Source organism: Musca vetustissima, unplaced genomic scaffold, assembly GCF_032173495.1.
Source record: "Musca vetustissima isolate MV318-11 ecotype Yass unplaced genomic scaffold, APGP_CSIRO_Mvet_v1 utg6577, whole genome shotgun sequence".
In the NCBI taxonomy this organism is placed as follows: Eukaryota; Metazoa; Arthropoda; class Insecta; order Diptera; family Muscidae; genus Musca; species Musca vetustissima.
In genome coordinates this window covers 138,523-155,080 of record NW_026877114.1, presented here as the reverse complement: position 1 = coordinate 155,080, position 16,558 = coordinate 138,523, and the positions used below count along the sequence as shown (strand labels likewise).

At 36.7% G+C, this 16,558-nt stretch overlaps 1 protein-coding gene across 1 annotated transcript; it reads right to left on the bottom strand.

The window, feature by feature from the left end:
- Positions 1-11,535: 11,535 nt before the first annotated feature.
- On the bottom strand, positions 11,536-16,010 carry LOC133321682 (membrane alanyl aminopeptidase). The gene is made up of 5 exons (XM_061530764.1): positions 15,514-16,010; positions 15,136-15,294; positions 14,346-15,062; positions 11,911-13,035; positions 11,536-11,839 (listed from the first exon to the last, which is right to left on the bottom strand). Exons 1-5 carry the CDS (start codon positions 16,008-16,010, stop codon positions 11,536-11,538), a joined length of 2,802 nt encoding a protein of 933 aa, XP_061386748.1.
- Positions 16,011-16,558: the final 548 nt, after the last annotated feature.

Below are 16,558 nucleotides of genomic sequence, written 5' to 3'. Positions count from 1 at the left end.
TTTGAAGATCTGAAAAGAGAGGGAGAAAAGAAAACGATGTTGTACTGTTAAGAAGTTTTTTTTTAACATTTTCCAAGGATTATTAAAGTCATAGATTTTTTTTAAATATTTTTCCAAGAACTACCAACCAAAGGAGTAGATTTTTTGAAATATTTTTCTAAGGACTACAAACCAAAGGCGTAGATTATTTAAAATATTTTTTCCAAGGACTATCAGAGACGTAGATTATTTAAAATATTTTTTCCAAGGACTATCAGAGGCGTAGATTATTTAAAATATTTTTTCCAAGGACTATCAGAGGCGTAGATTAGTTAAAATATTATTTCCAAGGACTATCAGAGTCGTAGATTATTTAAAATATTTTTTCCAAGGACTATCAGAGGCGTAGATTATTTAAAATATTTTTTTCAAGGACTATCAGAGGCGTAGATTTTTTAAAATATTTTTTCCAAGGACTATAAGAGCGTAGATTTTTTAAAATATTTTTTTCCAAGGACTATCAGAGGCGTAGATTATTTAAAATATTTTTTCCAAGGACTATCAGAGGCGTAGATTATTTAAAATATTTTTTCCAAGGACTATCAGAGGCGTAGATTATTTAAAATATTTTTTCAAGGACTATCAGAGGCGTAGATTATTTAAAATATTTTTTCCAAGGACTATCAGAGGCGTAGATTATTTAAAATATTTTTTCCAAGGACTATCAGAGGCGTAGATTATTTAAAATATTTTTTCCAAGGACTATCAGAGGCGTAGATTATTTAAAATATTTTTTCCAAGGACTATCAGAGGCGTAGATTATTTAAAATATTTTTTCCAAGGACTATCAGAGGCGTAGATTATTTAAAATATTTTTTCCAAGGACTATCAGAGGCGTAGATTATTTAAAATATTTTTTCCAAGGACTATCAGAGGCGTAGATTATTTAAAATATTTTTTCCAAGGACTATCAGAACCACTGGCATAGATTTTGGCCATTTCTAGTGCTGTGCGGCCGTAACGTACCAACAATCAGACATGATTCATTATTTCTTTCTGTGTTTTTATAATTCAAAGTAGTTGCTCTCATCTGACATGGTATTTTCCGATCGTTTTTTATGTTTTTGTTTTAAATTCATTTGCCCATTTCAAAATGGTTATCATTTAATAATTTATTTCGCAATTGGATTTGGATTTAATTGCCACGATTAATCGGTCACATGATCACAAACTTTTTGCTATTTTTTAGCATTTTTGGTTTTCTTCACAAATTAGATACGATTTACTTTTGCTCCTCGTATTTTTTTTTTTTTCAAATACCCACCTCTTAGTAGAATCCTTGCGAATTCGGAATTTTTCGATGAGTGTTTTTGGTTTTTTGCAAATATGGCCAATAACTTTCGGCCCACTGAAAACTGGCAGCAAGCAATACTGGTATTTATAACAAATGTCAGCTCATTTTCCCACCGCGTTTGAAATTATCTCAAGAATTATGTATGTGTGTTTTGTTTCTGTTATTTTATGGGCCATCTGATAAGACCCCTCATCGTTTAGCCGATTTGTTTTTATTTTACAAACATATATTAACTGTTTCACAACACTGGCAATACAGTTTTCGAATATGAGCATCATGGATCTACATCACTGTTCACCAAACAGGCGCCCGTGGGCGCTTTGGGAGAGTACCAATACAATCACAGTTCTGTGTTCGAACTCGACATTATTCTCGACATCGAACATGTCGTATGCTTTGCAATGCTTTAACATAGACGTTCTGTACCGAGAGAGCGAAAATTACTCTCCCAACGGATCTATGCGTGTGTCCAACACAATCATAACAGTTTGCATATGTATTGTTGGCTAACCCTGATCTACATACATATATATTTGTGTATATATCTTACAAAAAAAAAAAAAACGATAATCATCATAATCATTCATTGCTCCACAATCGGGCTTTTTTAAAAATTCTTATTATTTATACCTTTTCCGATATCGTATAATTGTGGCGATTGACGATAGAGCCTCCGTATGCACGCGTTGTCTTATAGTCCAGGGTTTCTTAACACAAAAATTCCTTATCTCTTATCGATATACACAACACAGGAAATATCTACTCTTCAGCATGAACATTGACCATAAGAAAAATTTCCGCGTCCATTTGCCTGTCCAGTTCAAGTGGTTGTTTTGAAAAATGCATATCATTCGCATTGGTCGTAGATAATTCTTTGTTTGGTTATTAATGAAATTTTTAAGGAATAAAATAAAAAAATAGTGGGAAGAAACTAAAAAAATAAAATAAATACGAAATGTATAAAAAATATATGAAATCTACGCCTCTGCTAGTCCTTTGAAAAAATATGTTTAAAATCTAGACCACTAATAGTCCTTGGAAAATGATATTTAAAAAAAGCCTCTGATATTCCTTTTAAAAAATCAACTCCTATAATAGAGCTTGGAAAAATATTTTAAAAAATCTTCGCCCTTGACAGTCCTTGATACATTTTTTTTAATCTACGCCCTTGATAGTCCTTTGAAAAAAATATTTTAAAAATCTACGCCTATTAAAAAATTGTTAATGATCTACGCCTTTAAAAAATTAAAAAAAAAATCTACCGCTATGATAGTTCTTGGAATTTAAAAAAAACTACAAAATGATAATATAGTCCAATCAGCCCGGTGAAAACACCTTAAAATAAAATTACTACATATACGGTCAAAAACATACCTAGATAATAAAGCTCTTTGAAAAAATATTTTAAAAATTTACGCCTCTAAATCCTCGGACAAATATTATATTAAAACCAGTGAGCAGAGCAGTATAGTCGGATGGGACCGACCATATGAAACCCTACACAACTTCCACCAAACTATAATTTCTGCGGTTCTATACTCTAAGCCTGGGCAAAATTTCGAGATATTTGCACTCTCTTGACCGATTATAAGTCAATAGCTCCACGTTCTAACCCTGGCATATTTTCCAAATCTTGTTTTCCCGAGGTGAATATTTAAGCCATAAAATAAAAATGTGGTCACTTTAGATTGTGGTTCTAAATAATTGTTCAGATCCCCTTCAACGTGTAAAATATGTGATGTTCTGCATATAATAATGGCCTCAGATAAAAATAAAGATTTCAGTTTAGCACCATCTCAACATCACCGAAAATTATAGGCATCGTCATTGACAGTAACCGAAACTTTATGTAGTGGGGTAACAGTACTACTAAACAATAACATAGCACATTGACACCTTCAAAAAGTTACGTATAACTCTCACTTCCGAGTACATACAACCATATAATTGGTATCAATTTAAAGGTCAACCATTCCACTTTGATATACTATCAAGTTCTGAGCTCTATGTCCTTCAGGAGTAGATATATACGCTATAGAATACAAATTCTGTAATTTTTCACACTAAAGTCAGGGTCCATTTGACCTGCTAAATATTGACCGATTTTTATCAAAACAGGCATGCTTATTCCTTGGCCCAACCCCCTTCTCCATATAAAAATCGAGATGTTTGCGCCATAATTGCGGTCCATTTCATCCCCTAAATATTAACCGATATTTACCAAAAACAATAGGGATGGGCCAGAACCCATCCAAATGCAAACTTTCGTCAAGATGTGTTCAAACTGTGGCCTGTATCGTGTTTACAAATTATAATGGACACACATGTCTAGATCGACTCAGCTAGTCGAGATATGATGATATGTATACTTAAAGGTAGGTCTAGGACCAATATTTTGCGGCGTTACAAACTCTTGGGGCTGCACAAAGCTGTAGTACTCTGACAACATAGTTGTGTATGGTATAAAAATGGAAAAAATTAAAAAAAAATTGTGCATGTTATACTTGTGCACAATACTGTTTATATCTTAATAAATTTGCGATATTAATCAAACTTGAAATAAAATCACTTCCGATCTGAGATAATTTTTAATGTTCACATTTTTTGGGCACATTGACACTGATCCCATACATTATTTGCAATGTGTTTTAACCGTTGTTATGTCAGTACAACAGTTATGAATTTTCAATGAGTATATTAAAAACAACATTTCAAATCAAACATGATTATTTGTTCTCTTTATTACTCGGACCAGTATGAATATAATAAAGATACGCCCGCTTGTTGAAATGAAATTATGCGATTTTTATTTATGAGGTATATACTGGTTTTGTTTTTAGTTTGCTTTTTTTAAAATAAATCTTATCCTATCTTTAATAAAACGAGATAAGATTTCGCTTTAATCGTTTTACACTTCTATAGACTAGAAATAATTGGATCTTCGATTGGATTTTGGACACATGAATACTGTAGGTGGTATTTGATCAAGTATATCGATAAGATGGAAAATTTTAAGTTACAAAATTATTGATGAAAAGTTCAAAAGCCTTGTAATTTTTTTCACCTTGTGGCATAACACTTTACGAGTCCTTTTGCTGGACCTCAAATATAGAATTAGTGAGGCTATCGAGGACATGGAACAGCCAATTTTAGGCAATTTTATTTAAAACTTTATGTAAAGTATAGGTCCCTGCAAGCCTGCTCGTGTTGGTTATTTGGCTTATCATTATTAAAAATCCAAAAATTACCATGACACAGGGCGCGATATATATAAAGGAACTGAATGATTACGGTCATTTCAAATGCCCAACTTGTGGTGGAGGTTTCGGCGGATATTAACGACGTTTTTTCTTGTTTTATAAAAATGTCTTCTACTATAGAAAACATCTGTCCTCAGTGCCCTAAGAATATGTTTATACAGAAAAATCTGTATAAGGGTCTGAGAAGTCTGTGCTTAGTGTCTACTTACTTACTTAGGTGGCTTGTGATAGAACATTTGTTCCAAATGCTCTCTTCTTCTCTTCCACTTGATCTTTCCATTGAATTCGTGGCCTTCCCTTACTTAGCCATCAGTTGGCTCGCTAATATGTCTTTTGTGCTGGGGCATCCTCATCCATTTTCACAACATGACCTAGCCAAGTAGTCGCTGCCGCTCAATACGTCTGACAATGTCTATGTCCAAGAATGGTTCAATTTAGCCATTTACTGCCAGACTCCTTCTCAATTTGTTAAAATGTTCGACGCATTTTATCGATGTCATTGGCGTAGGCAAGGAACATGTGTTGTTTGGTGTATAGAGTTACATTTCTGTTTACCCTTACCTCTAGAAGGACTATTTCCAGACGGATATTAAAAAAACACACGACAAACTGTTACCTTGTCTGAATCCTCGTTCGGTATTAAAGGGCTTCGATAGGTCCATTCGGACTTTAACAGCTGGCCTTTTGCGCGTTAAAGTTAGCCTGCATAGTCGTATTAATTTTGCAGAAATGCCGAACGGCTTTAAACTCCTCTGAACGGATAGATCTGTCGATTACGGCTTTATAGTCGACAAATAGGTGGAATGTTTCGATGTGGTTTTCGTGGGCGCAGAGTGAAAATCTGGTCAATGGTGGATTTGCCAGGTCTGAAGCCGCATTGGAATGGTCCAATAATGTCATTGACCATTGGCTTCAGTCGTTCACACAGCATGCTGGATAGCACTTCATATGCGATGGGAAGGATACTTATTCCTCTATAGTTGGCACATATTGTCTTGTCTCCCTTTTTATATACGGGACACAGGATGATGAGGTTCCAATCACTGGACATGCTTTCATCTCCCTAAATCATTTAACCACCGGTTTTGAATAGTTCGGCTGATAATCCAACGGCCGTTTGATTGCTATTCTGACATCGTCTTGGCTAGGTGGTATACAATCTATAACCTCATCTCTTATTGATTCTGGGGCATCTTCTTCACCACCACTATTTGATACCAGAAGCTTGGCAAAATGCTCCTTCCAGGTCCTCAACACGCTATCTGTATCTGTCACCAGGTTTCCATCACCAACTCTTCAGTAGGATGTGCCTGCACCAAAGCCTTCGGTTTGGTGTTTTACTCGTTGGTAAAATTTTCGGACTTCGTTCTGACTCCTTTTCTTTCGTTCTGACCCCTTGTTCGTTCCTCATAAAAAAATCTCCTCTCTCCTTTTCTCCCGATAATTCTCATTACGTGTTGCTACTGTAGGGTTGCCCTATACACTCGGCTACCTGTTGTGTTTGCACCTTTTGCTTCATGTAATTATCGTTGAAGTTTCCGCACTTTAAGAATTTCCGTGTTTTATTATGTTTCACCTTTGCTGCGAGCCTTGTCGATTGATCGATCGATATTCACTTCTCGGGTCGATCGAACGTCTAAAACACTGGATTTGGACTGTGTGGCGTAGGAGATGATAGATACCAAGCAACCTGGCAAAGTTTAGACTTATTTTGGTCCCTCTTTTTTCATATCAATTGTGGAAACTGACCTCCCCGCGTTGTCACCAGGGGTGGCTATTTTCATCACCCGTTGAAATAGTAAGCTAATATTTATAAATTCATATAATCCTCATGCAACACAAAAAATCTTTTCTTTTTTTAATTCCCATCAATGGCGTTCAAAATATTTATTGACCTCATCATTGAAGGTAAGTTGTTAAATGCCCGTGCATTGGTTTAGTGATAAGATTTTATGACCCAACAACAACCACAATTAAACCCATTTGGTATAGCAATTTTTTCTACAAGAATTCCTCAATTTGTCGCTAACGACTTTTGAAACAAATAATTCATAAATTATTAATTGGCAATGTCATAATAAAAACGTCAAACTTCCTGAAGTCCAGACGCCTCTTGTTTGTACAAGTATTAGGTTAATTCATGTCTGTCTGGAAAATTGTTGTAATGACGTTGAAATTCCTTGGTGGTAAATATTTTCTGTATCTGTAACTATGCAGCTACACATTGGAGCTTATGGAATTTTTGTTCCAGTCTCGATTTTTTGAAGGAAAAATGTAAAATAAGAGGATGCGATGGGGATTTTTAGGAAAACATTTTCAAGGACTATTAGTGTCGCAAAGGACTATCAGAGCTACTAGGATGTAGGTGTTATACGTAAATATTAAAAGTTGTATATGTGTTATGTTATTGTTTAGTATTACTCTAGTGGGTTAGAGGGCGGAAATGTCGAGCTGATCGCTTTAAAATTTTGCACGAAGTTCCGGTTATGGTCAAGGACGACGCCTATAATTTTCGGTGATGTTGAAATGATACTTAGGGAGTGCAATGAACCGAGAATTTAATTTTCGTCAGATTTTCTAGTCGCTCTAGGGGCCACAATTATATGCAGAAGATCACCCATTTTACACGGAGAAGGGGATCTGACCAAATACATAGAACGGCTGTTAAGATGCTGATCGGTTAATATTCTGATTTTTAGTTTATGCCGTAAATATTCACCTCAGGAAAACAAAAAGTTAAAAAGGGGATCTGGAGCTGTTGACCTATAATCGGTTAAGACGGTGCAAATATCACGAAATATAGCTGAGACTCAAACATACAGCATATCTTACTCGCCTACGCCGACGACATCGACATAATGGGTCGATCATTGCGAGCGGTAACAGCCACTTTTGAACGAATTAAGAAGGAGTCTGTCAAAGTGGGACTGGCAGTAAATGGCGAAAAGACCAAGTTGATGGTATCAACGCGCGAGACCTCCAGTAAATTCCGACCAACTGTGGAACTTTAAAACTACAGCTCCGAGGTAGTGAACGATTTTATATACCTCGGTACCGCCATGAAAAAAACGATAACATCAGCTTTGAAATCCGGAGGAGAATAAGAAACTCAAAAGCAAGGCCACCTTTCGCCAGACCAAACTCACACTCTACAAGACGCTGATATTACCCGTGCTGTTGTATGAATCTGAAGCATAGGTACTTGCGCAAGCAGACGATTCAGCTGTTGGAGTGTTTGAGGGAAACATTTTCCGAAATATCTATGGGCCGATCTGCATCGGCGGTGAATATTGTCGTCAAATGACGATACCATCTATTCTCGGATATCGACATAGGCGTATCGAGCTGCAGCGACTACATTGGCGAGATCACGTTGTGAGAATGGATGAGGATGCTCCAGCTCAAAAGGCATATAAAAGCGAGCCAACTGATAGTTCACGTATAAGGAGAAGGTCACGAATTAGAGGGAAAGATCAAGTAGAGGACAACATCTCGGAACATGGTCTTGGAAATCTTTTTTAAGCTCGGCTTATGGAGCAAACGTTCTGTCATAATCCAGCTAAGTAAGTAAGTAATGGCTGAGGCTCAGAATATAGAAGCTCAGAAATTTAGCTTTTCAAGGTAGTTGTGTAGGGTATCTTATAATCGGCACCGTCCGACTATACTATTCCGCTAACTGGTTTATAATATGTGTTCGTTTTTAAGGACTATCTGCACTACTTAAGAATATTTTCTCAAGGATTTACAGCTGCGTTGATTTTTTAATAATATTTTCCGAAGGAGTTTTAGTAACAGGTGTGAATTTTTAGCTATATATTGGTTCAAGGACTATCAGTGGCGTGGATTTTAAGGGCTTTTTTAGGACTATCAACGAGAGGATTTTTAGGATTTTTTCCAATTGAGACTTTTTAAGAAAATAATTAAAGAATAGTTTTCCAAGGATATGACAAAACTACAGTTGTAGATGTTTTCAAGGATTTTCAGAGCTACCTACGTGAAGTACTTAAAAACATGTTTTTCGATAAATTACAGATCTGCATGAGTGGATTTCTTAAATATAGTTTTTAAGGCTACAGTCTTTAGGGCTTGTGAGACTTTAGGGCTTGTGAGAACCGTCCATTTTTTTTTTCATTTACTATCAAAGCCCTGGAGTTTTTTCATAGAATTTCAGAGAATTGGATTTCAGCTACAATCTTAACTTATTCTTTTGTTCGGAATTTGGATTATTACATTGTTCTCCGGCGTTCTCTGAATACATACAACGGAATTATTGGGTTTCAAAATTTTGTAAAGATAAAAATAAAAATACACACCATTGTTATCTATGAAACAGAATAATAACCTTGAACTCTAAACTGCTATAGATAGGACCATGCATATATCTAAAAAGTTAATTATTTTTTCCTAATATGATTTTTACTATCCAAACCTTCGGCTGGATCTTTCAGTTCTTTGAAAGAAATTATGAAACTAGTTAATGTTGCCGACAGATATATTACCTCAGCCTATGGCTACGGAATCACTACCATATGTCGAAGTGCAGCAACTTTTTTGCTAAACTTATAATTATTCAAAATTGTGACAGTTTGTTGGGGTGGTACCAAAGATGATGGAACTATATTACCGATATGTATGGTTTGTATGAATATAAAGGTCTTCCAAGTTAGACCGCACAAGATTTATCACTCGCTTTATATAATTTATAAGATTTTATCAAAGAGTTTACCATCTATATGGATGTGTCAGAAGAAGTAGACCACGGCTTCGGACTTAAGCAATGGGTTCCATCTTCATCCTAGATCTGGGTCTGGTACAAATATTCCGATGTTTTAATATGGAATCAAATTTGATCGAATAGAATGAAACTATTCGATTGATTTTTGATTAACAAACTTCCAAAATTTTGAATATCTGTGCGGGCCGTACCAGCAGGAGTGGATCGATAGGTCCCATCTTTGAACTTGATCTAGGTTTGGTACAAATATGTGCAAAGTTTGTGATCATATCTTACATTTCATTCGCTTAATTTTGGATTCATAAATTCTCAAAAATTTTACAACTTATGGGAGAGGCACCAGATGGGGTGAACCGATGGGTTCTATCTTTGGACTAGATTGAGGTTTCCTAACTCTTTGTGGCCCAATATTGCCCACAGGCAACAAAATGTTTTAGAGCTTATGTTTAATACTCTGCTAATAAATTTATATTTTTTGGATTACATATGTCAAGGCCTGATTATGGACGACAAATATCAAAAGAAAAATCTAAAAATTCAAATTTTTGTGTATACAGTCCATATTAGAAAAATATCTATGTTCAAAGAAAGACATTCTAAAATAATTTAAAAAATAACTGCGCTCAAAGAGAGACCTTCTAAAATATTTTTAAAAAAACTTGTCTTCTAATCTTTCTAAAACTATTTATAAACCAGTCAGGAAAGTAATAAAGTCGGACGGGGCCGACTATATGATACCCTTCACCACTTGGGGTATATTTAACAGATGAATCCTAACAGACGTCGCATTTTTAAAGGACCAGTAATATGAAATTGAATCCATAAATATGTCATTCTGCAAACGGTACCAAATTTTTCATTTGGTCAGATATAGAAGCTATATCTAGCTATGAACCGATTTCAGGAAACTTAACACACATCATTTTAGACCTAATTCATTACACTGTGCCACATTTCGTGCAAACCGAAAGATATTAAGGGACTTTGATATACCATTTACCTTAAATCGGACGAAAATATATATATGGGGAAATCTGAATCGATTTTCACGAAATTTAACACACATCTTTCTGGACTTAATTCAGTACGCTGTACCAAAGTTCGTACAAATCGAAGGATAGTGCACCATTTACATAAAATCGGACGAAAATATATATGGGAGCTATATCTAAATCTGACCCGATTTTCTTCAATTTCAATAGGGTTCGTCCTTGGGCCAAATAAATGAGCCGTGCCAAATTTCATCCAATTCGAATCAAAAATGCGACCTGTACTCTGTTTACAATTTAACATGGACAGACAGACGGACATGCATAAATCGACTTATAAAATGATGCTATGTATATTCTCTAAAGGAACCATATGCCTATCTCGTTTCCGTTTGCCTGTTACAAACATATGCACAAAGACATAATACCCTGTACCACAGTGTGGTAAAGGGTATAAAATACGATAATATAATACACCTTTTTAAAATATTTCGCCTTCTAGACCCTGTCAAATACTTCTTAACAAAATCCATGCTTAAAAATTTTCGTTATCAGTTTTTTTCGCAGTTATCGTGTGCATTTTTGTAAGTTTCTAAGGCACTTGCATGTGCTACAAGAAAAAATATTGATTTATTTTATCACCGTCAAATACTATTTATTACCCTCGATCAATGGAAATCGATTAATGATTTCTAGTGATAAGAGCCGACATGTTCTATATTAAATCAGGGATAAAATAAAAACGAAGAACAACAGCAACAACGATATTCATTATTAAAAAAAAAAACACTTGCACCAAATACCATCAGTGATTGGTCGCCGGTCGGTCATACTTCTAAGTTAGCCATGACTGCATTCAATTCTTTTTATGATCCGATAACACCACTCCACGACTATCAGTGATTATGCTTTTTTTGAACAATTATTTAACGGCAATTTATTGGGCCATAGATGGTGTTTAGACAGCCGGCCATTAAAAATAAAACCGTATAAATTCCAGATAAGATTATGTGTGATCGGTGATGGGTGGGGGTTGGTATTATTATTTAATTTGATGAGATTATGATTAAGAACACCTTTTAGATTTTTTTGTTTAAAAATTAGAATTTCGATTTTTTTATTTTAATTAATTAAGTACTAAACAATTATAATTTACAACAAATTCATAACTAAGGGTTTGGGTTTTTCTAAAACCCCAAACTCCACTCCACTCTACACTTAGCACAAGAAACGTGCCAAAGCGGCAAACAAGACCATGGTCAGGGCAGTGAAACCAGTCAAGCTGGCGCTGCCACCCTTACCGTAGTTTTGCAAATGTTGCTTGAAGGGACCCATTTTGTTCTGGGCCCACAATAGATTTTCGGCAACAGTCTTTTCGGCATTTTCCAAGGTACGGGCCGAGGTACCGAATTTCGATTTGTTTTGGTTATTGAAGTTCTTCAATTTGGCTTCTTGTTGGGTGGTGGTGAAACGGGAGGCAATGTTGGAGATGACAGTGGCAACAGAGGAATAGCCACCCATGCTGTAATGGAAAAAAAATAACGGAAATTAGTTAATCTATTCGGAAAACCTTCACACAAGAAGTGAACTTACGATTCAGCCAAAGCTTCATAACCGGCAGTAACCAAATCGAAAACAGGTTCAACATTTTCATTATTTTCACTGTACAAACTGGAGAGGGCAGCCGATTTATCTTGACGACGCACCTTATCCGATACAATAATGTCGTAGTATTTCTTAACAAGTTTGGAATCCTTAACACAACCCAAGTTGTTCAAGATCAAGGTGACTTCAGTGGCAACGGTTTCAGTCAAATATTTGTTGAACAATTTATCGAAGTCAGCCTCGGTACCTTCACGCATGGCAGTACAGTAGACAGCGGAACGGATGTTAACTGGCACAGGTTTTTCATCCAAATTTTTGAACAATTCCTGGGCCTTGGAGATACATTCGGTCTTGCCATATTTACAAGACCAGGACAAAATCTTGGCACGATTGTAGATATCCAAAGAGGTATCGGTTTTCTTTTCATCGAAGCCCAACAAGTCGTAGGCCTTGGAAGTCATGTCACGAATGTAGGCAGCAAAGTCCTTGGTGTCAACACCCAAACGGATAGCCAAGTAGCTGTAGCCATTGAAGGCAGCGGTCCAGGGCAAGTAGTTGGTTTCGGTCTTCAAGTAGGCCAAAATATCGAGGGCCAAATCGTAATCGATAACACTGGCACGAGCCAAATTGAAGAGATCATCGACAATTTGGGCACGATTCAATTCATGAATACCACCCCAGTTGTTGCTGAGCAGGGCGTGGTGAATACCATGCCAAGACTTGACATCATAGTTGACGCGATAGTAACCGGTTTCCTGAATGTTACCAACAATCCAGTTAACATTACTGGGCAAAGTGACAGTGGTTTGAGTTTGGGTGGGGGTAATGAACAACTTGGGAGTTGTGGTTTTGAAATCATTTTCAACATTGGTTGTGTAGGTGATGGGTACGGTGTACAACAATTTGGAATCGGAACCATCATTTTCCTTCAACAAGAAACGTTTTTGGCTGATGACCAAAGTATTGGCTGAAGTCAAGTTGAATGTGACCACGGGATAACCAACTTGTTCGGTGAAGCTCTTGAAGAGACCATCGGCATAGGTTTGGAATTGAGTTGGGATATATTTCTTCCAGACGGTGAACAGATCATTGGGAACGGTGTTGGTGAATTTGCTAGAAGGGTAATGCGAAAAAAACAGTAATTTTTAGTATTGAGTTGTTGAGGGGAGAAAGAGGAATTGACAATAGGAGCTGCAGAAAATTTTCTAGAAGAAGACGTAGGACTATCTATAGAAGCCAGAAGGGCTTTTTATAGAAGTGCAGAAGGTATTCTTATAGAAATTGTATTCATTGTATACCAAAAGAATACCAGAAATACCTTTCCTAGAGATCAGAAGCTTTTCTCATAGAATGTCAACAGTTCTTCTAATAGAAGATCAAAAGGTCTTCTCATAGAAGGCCAAAAGCTCTTCTCATAGAAGACAAAAAGGCCTTCTCAAAGAAGACCAGGAGTTCATCTCATGGAAACTAGTAGGCCTTATCACAGAAGACCAGAAGGCGTCCTCATATCAGACCAAAAGGTCTTCTTATAGAATACCGGAAGGCCTTCTCATGGAAGACAAGAAGGCCTTTTATATAGAAGACCAGAAGAACTCATAGGAGAGCACAAGAACTTGTAATAGAAGACCAGAAGTACTTCTCATAGAAGGCCAGAAGGTCTCCTCATATCAGGCCAAAATGTCTTGTCATAGAAGACCAGAAGTTATTCTCATAGAAGTCCGATAGTCTTCTCATATCAGACCAAAAGGACTCCTCATATCAGACCAGAAGGCCTTCTCATAGAATACCCGAATATCATTCTCATAGAAGACTAGATGACCATTCCATAGAGGTAAGTCTTCCCAAACCAAGTCTTCTTAGGGAAGAACAGAACATGTTTTTTAATAGAAGAAAAGACAGTTCTTTCATTGAAGAACAGCAGGATTTCTTTTTGGAAGATCTTTTCATAGAAGGCCTGAAGGGAATTTTATAGAATTTGGAGAATTTAAAGGAAATTAAAAATGTATTCTGAAAGTCTTCTAATGGAATTTTGGAAGTGGTTTTTTTTGGAAGATCTTCTCATTGAAGGCCTTAAGGGAATTTTATAGAATTTTTGAAGGCCTTCTTGTAGACGACTGGACTGTGTTATTTTTTAAATGAAATCAAAATGTATTTTTGTAGATTTTCCGAAGGTCTTCTTAGGGAAGAACAGAACAGGGTTTCTTATAGAAGAAAATATGATTCTATCATTCAAGAACAGGAGGGTTTCTTTTCGGAAGATCGATCTTTTCATAGAAGACCTGGAGTGAATTTTATATTTTTATGGAAGGCTTTCTTATAGAGAACCAGATGCCGTTCTTCTTTTTATAGAATTTCTGTTCTGCAACCTAAAAGTATGCATCATACATCACCTATCCTATATATATTCATATCTTCATACTTACTGTGCCTTCAAATATTCACGCAGCGACTGCTTGAAGTTTTCCTCACCCATAACATGACTGACCATACGAATGAAAGTACCACCCTTGTTATAGGAAATACTATTGAACATACGGGCCAATTCTTCATTGGTATTTGTATTTTCATCGCTCATGGGATTGGTGCTGTTGGTCGAGTCCATGTTCATGACAGTTTGGATTTGATCGACAACGAATTGTTGATCCATTTGATAGTGGGTCTCCACCCAGTTAGTACCAAAGTATTGGAAGTAACGGGCAAAACCTTCATTCAACCAGGTATAACTCCACCATTCACAGGTAACCAAATCACCGAACCACATATGGGCTTGTTCGTGAGCAACAACACCGGCAATACTTTGTTGGGCACTCAGTGTGGTCGAACCGTGCTCATACAACAACGAACGTTCACGATAGGTCAAGAGACCCCAATTTTCCATAGCACCAGCAGAGAAATCAGGAATGGCAGCCATATGCATTTTATCGTTACCCAACGAGTAATAGGGCAAATCGAAGTAGTCATCGAATGCCTTCAAAGTCAATTGACCCACATCGAAAGCGTATTCAGTTTGATGATAGAATTCCGGACGGGCGATGACACCAAATTCACCATTGAAACGTTCATTGAATTCCGAGACAATGAAGGCCAAGATGTAGGTGGGCATATTGGGTGTGGTCATATAACGATCGGTAACGTAATCACTGGGGGATATAAGAAATTAAGTATATTTTAGAAATATGTTCGGAAAATTCGTAGAGTTCTATGTTGTCTTACCCATCAGTGGTACTGCTGGCCAAGCGGGTGTTGGCGTAAGTCTTCATGCTCTTGTGGCGGACAAGGGTTACATCGAAGGTGGCTCTGAAGCGGGGTTCATCGAATGAGGGGAAGGCACGACGGGCTTCATTACGTTGGAATTGGGTTGAACCAAGCCATCTGCAAAGAGAATACACATTTGTGAATAAAATTTGAAGTCTATCTCTGCACAGTGTGAATGCATTTTTTGTGCAGAAAATAAAACCTCTTCCTCAGACGAAGAGGTTTTTTCTGTGAAGCAAAAAAAAAAAAAAAAAAAATCCTCTCAATTTGAGAACCTATTTTTTTGAAAAAAATTGTAGCTGACTAGAATTTTTTTGTTTTTGACATTCTACTCACTTAGTGTTACCCTTGGGATCAACATAGGAACTGCGATAGAAACCATGCATATCATCATCCATGGTACCGGTATAGATGAAATGCAAAACATATTCCTGACCGGCAACCAATTGATTGGTCAATTGATAGGTTACAATATCGGTGACGGTGTTAGGTTCGGCATTGGGGAGGGTGAATTTTTGTGTTGGATTACTCTTAGCATAATATTCACGCAATGTATACTTCAAGTTACGGCTGTGCAATACCAAGTTGTTGGTATTTACACTGGACTTGATGGTAATGTAACATTCACCATCGAAAGTGAATTGTTTTGCACCGTCGCTGTCCATCAAATAGGGTTTCAGGGTAATATTGTAGTTACTGGGTGTAATGATGGTGGGTAAACGATAATTTTCTTCAGCATAGGGAGCAATTGGTTCCACCTCTTCGGCAAGAGGGGCAGCTGTGCTCAGGCACAAGCTAACTGCCAACAAGGCAGCTACAATAGCGAACTTCATTTTGAAAGATCTGAAAAGAGGAAAACGTAGAACATTTGATAAATCCTATTAAAGTCCTTAAAAAATAAAAATATTTTAGTATTTGGAAAAAGTATTTTAAACCAGTGAGTGGAGCAGTATAGTCGGACGGAGCCGACCATATGATATTTGGAGAAAGTATTTTAAACCAGTGAGTGGAGCAGTATAGTCGGACGGAGCCGACCATATGATACCCTACACAACTTCCACGAAAATATAACTTTCTGTGGTTCTATATTCTGAACTTCGCGATATTTGCACCCTCATGACCAAATAGAGGTCAACAAATATTACTAATGTTCAGCACAGCTTTTCTAATTACTTGTCCAGATCCCCTTCACCGTGAGTTGTGTTGTGGCCTATAAATCGACTCGAAAAGAACACAAAAATTAAGATTTCGGTCCACTTCATCCCAATATTATTATCTGATCATCACAAAAAACTTGACCATAACAGGAACATCACGGAACGTTTCAAAGCGATCAGCGCTATATTTCCGCCCTCTAGTGTGGTAATGGGTAATAATATCT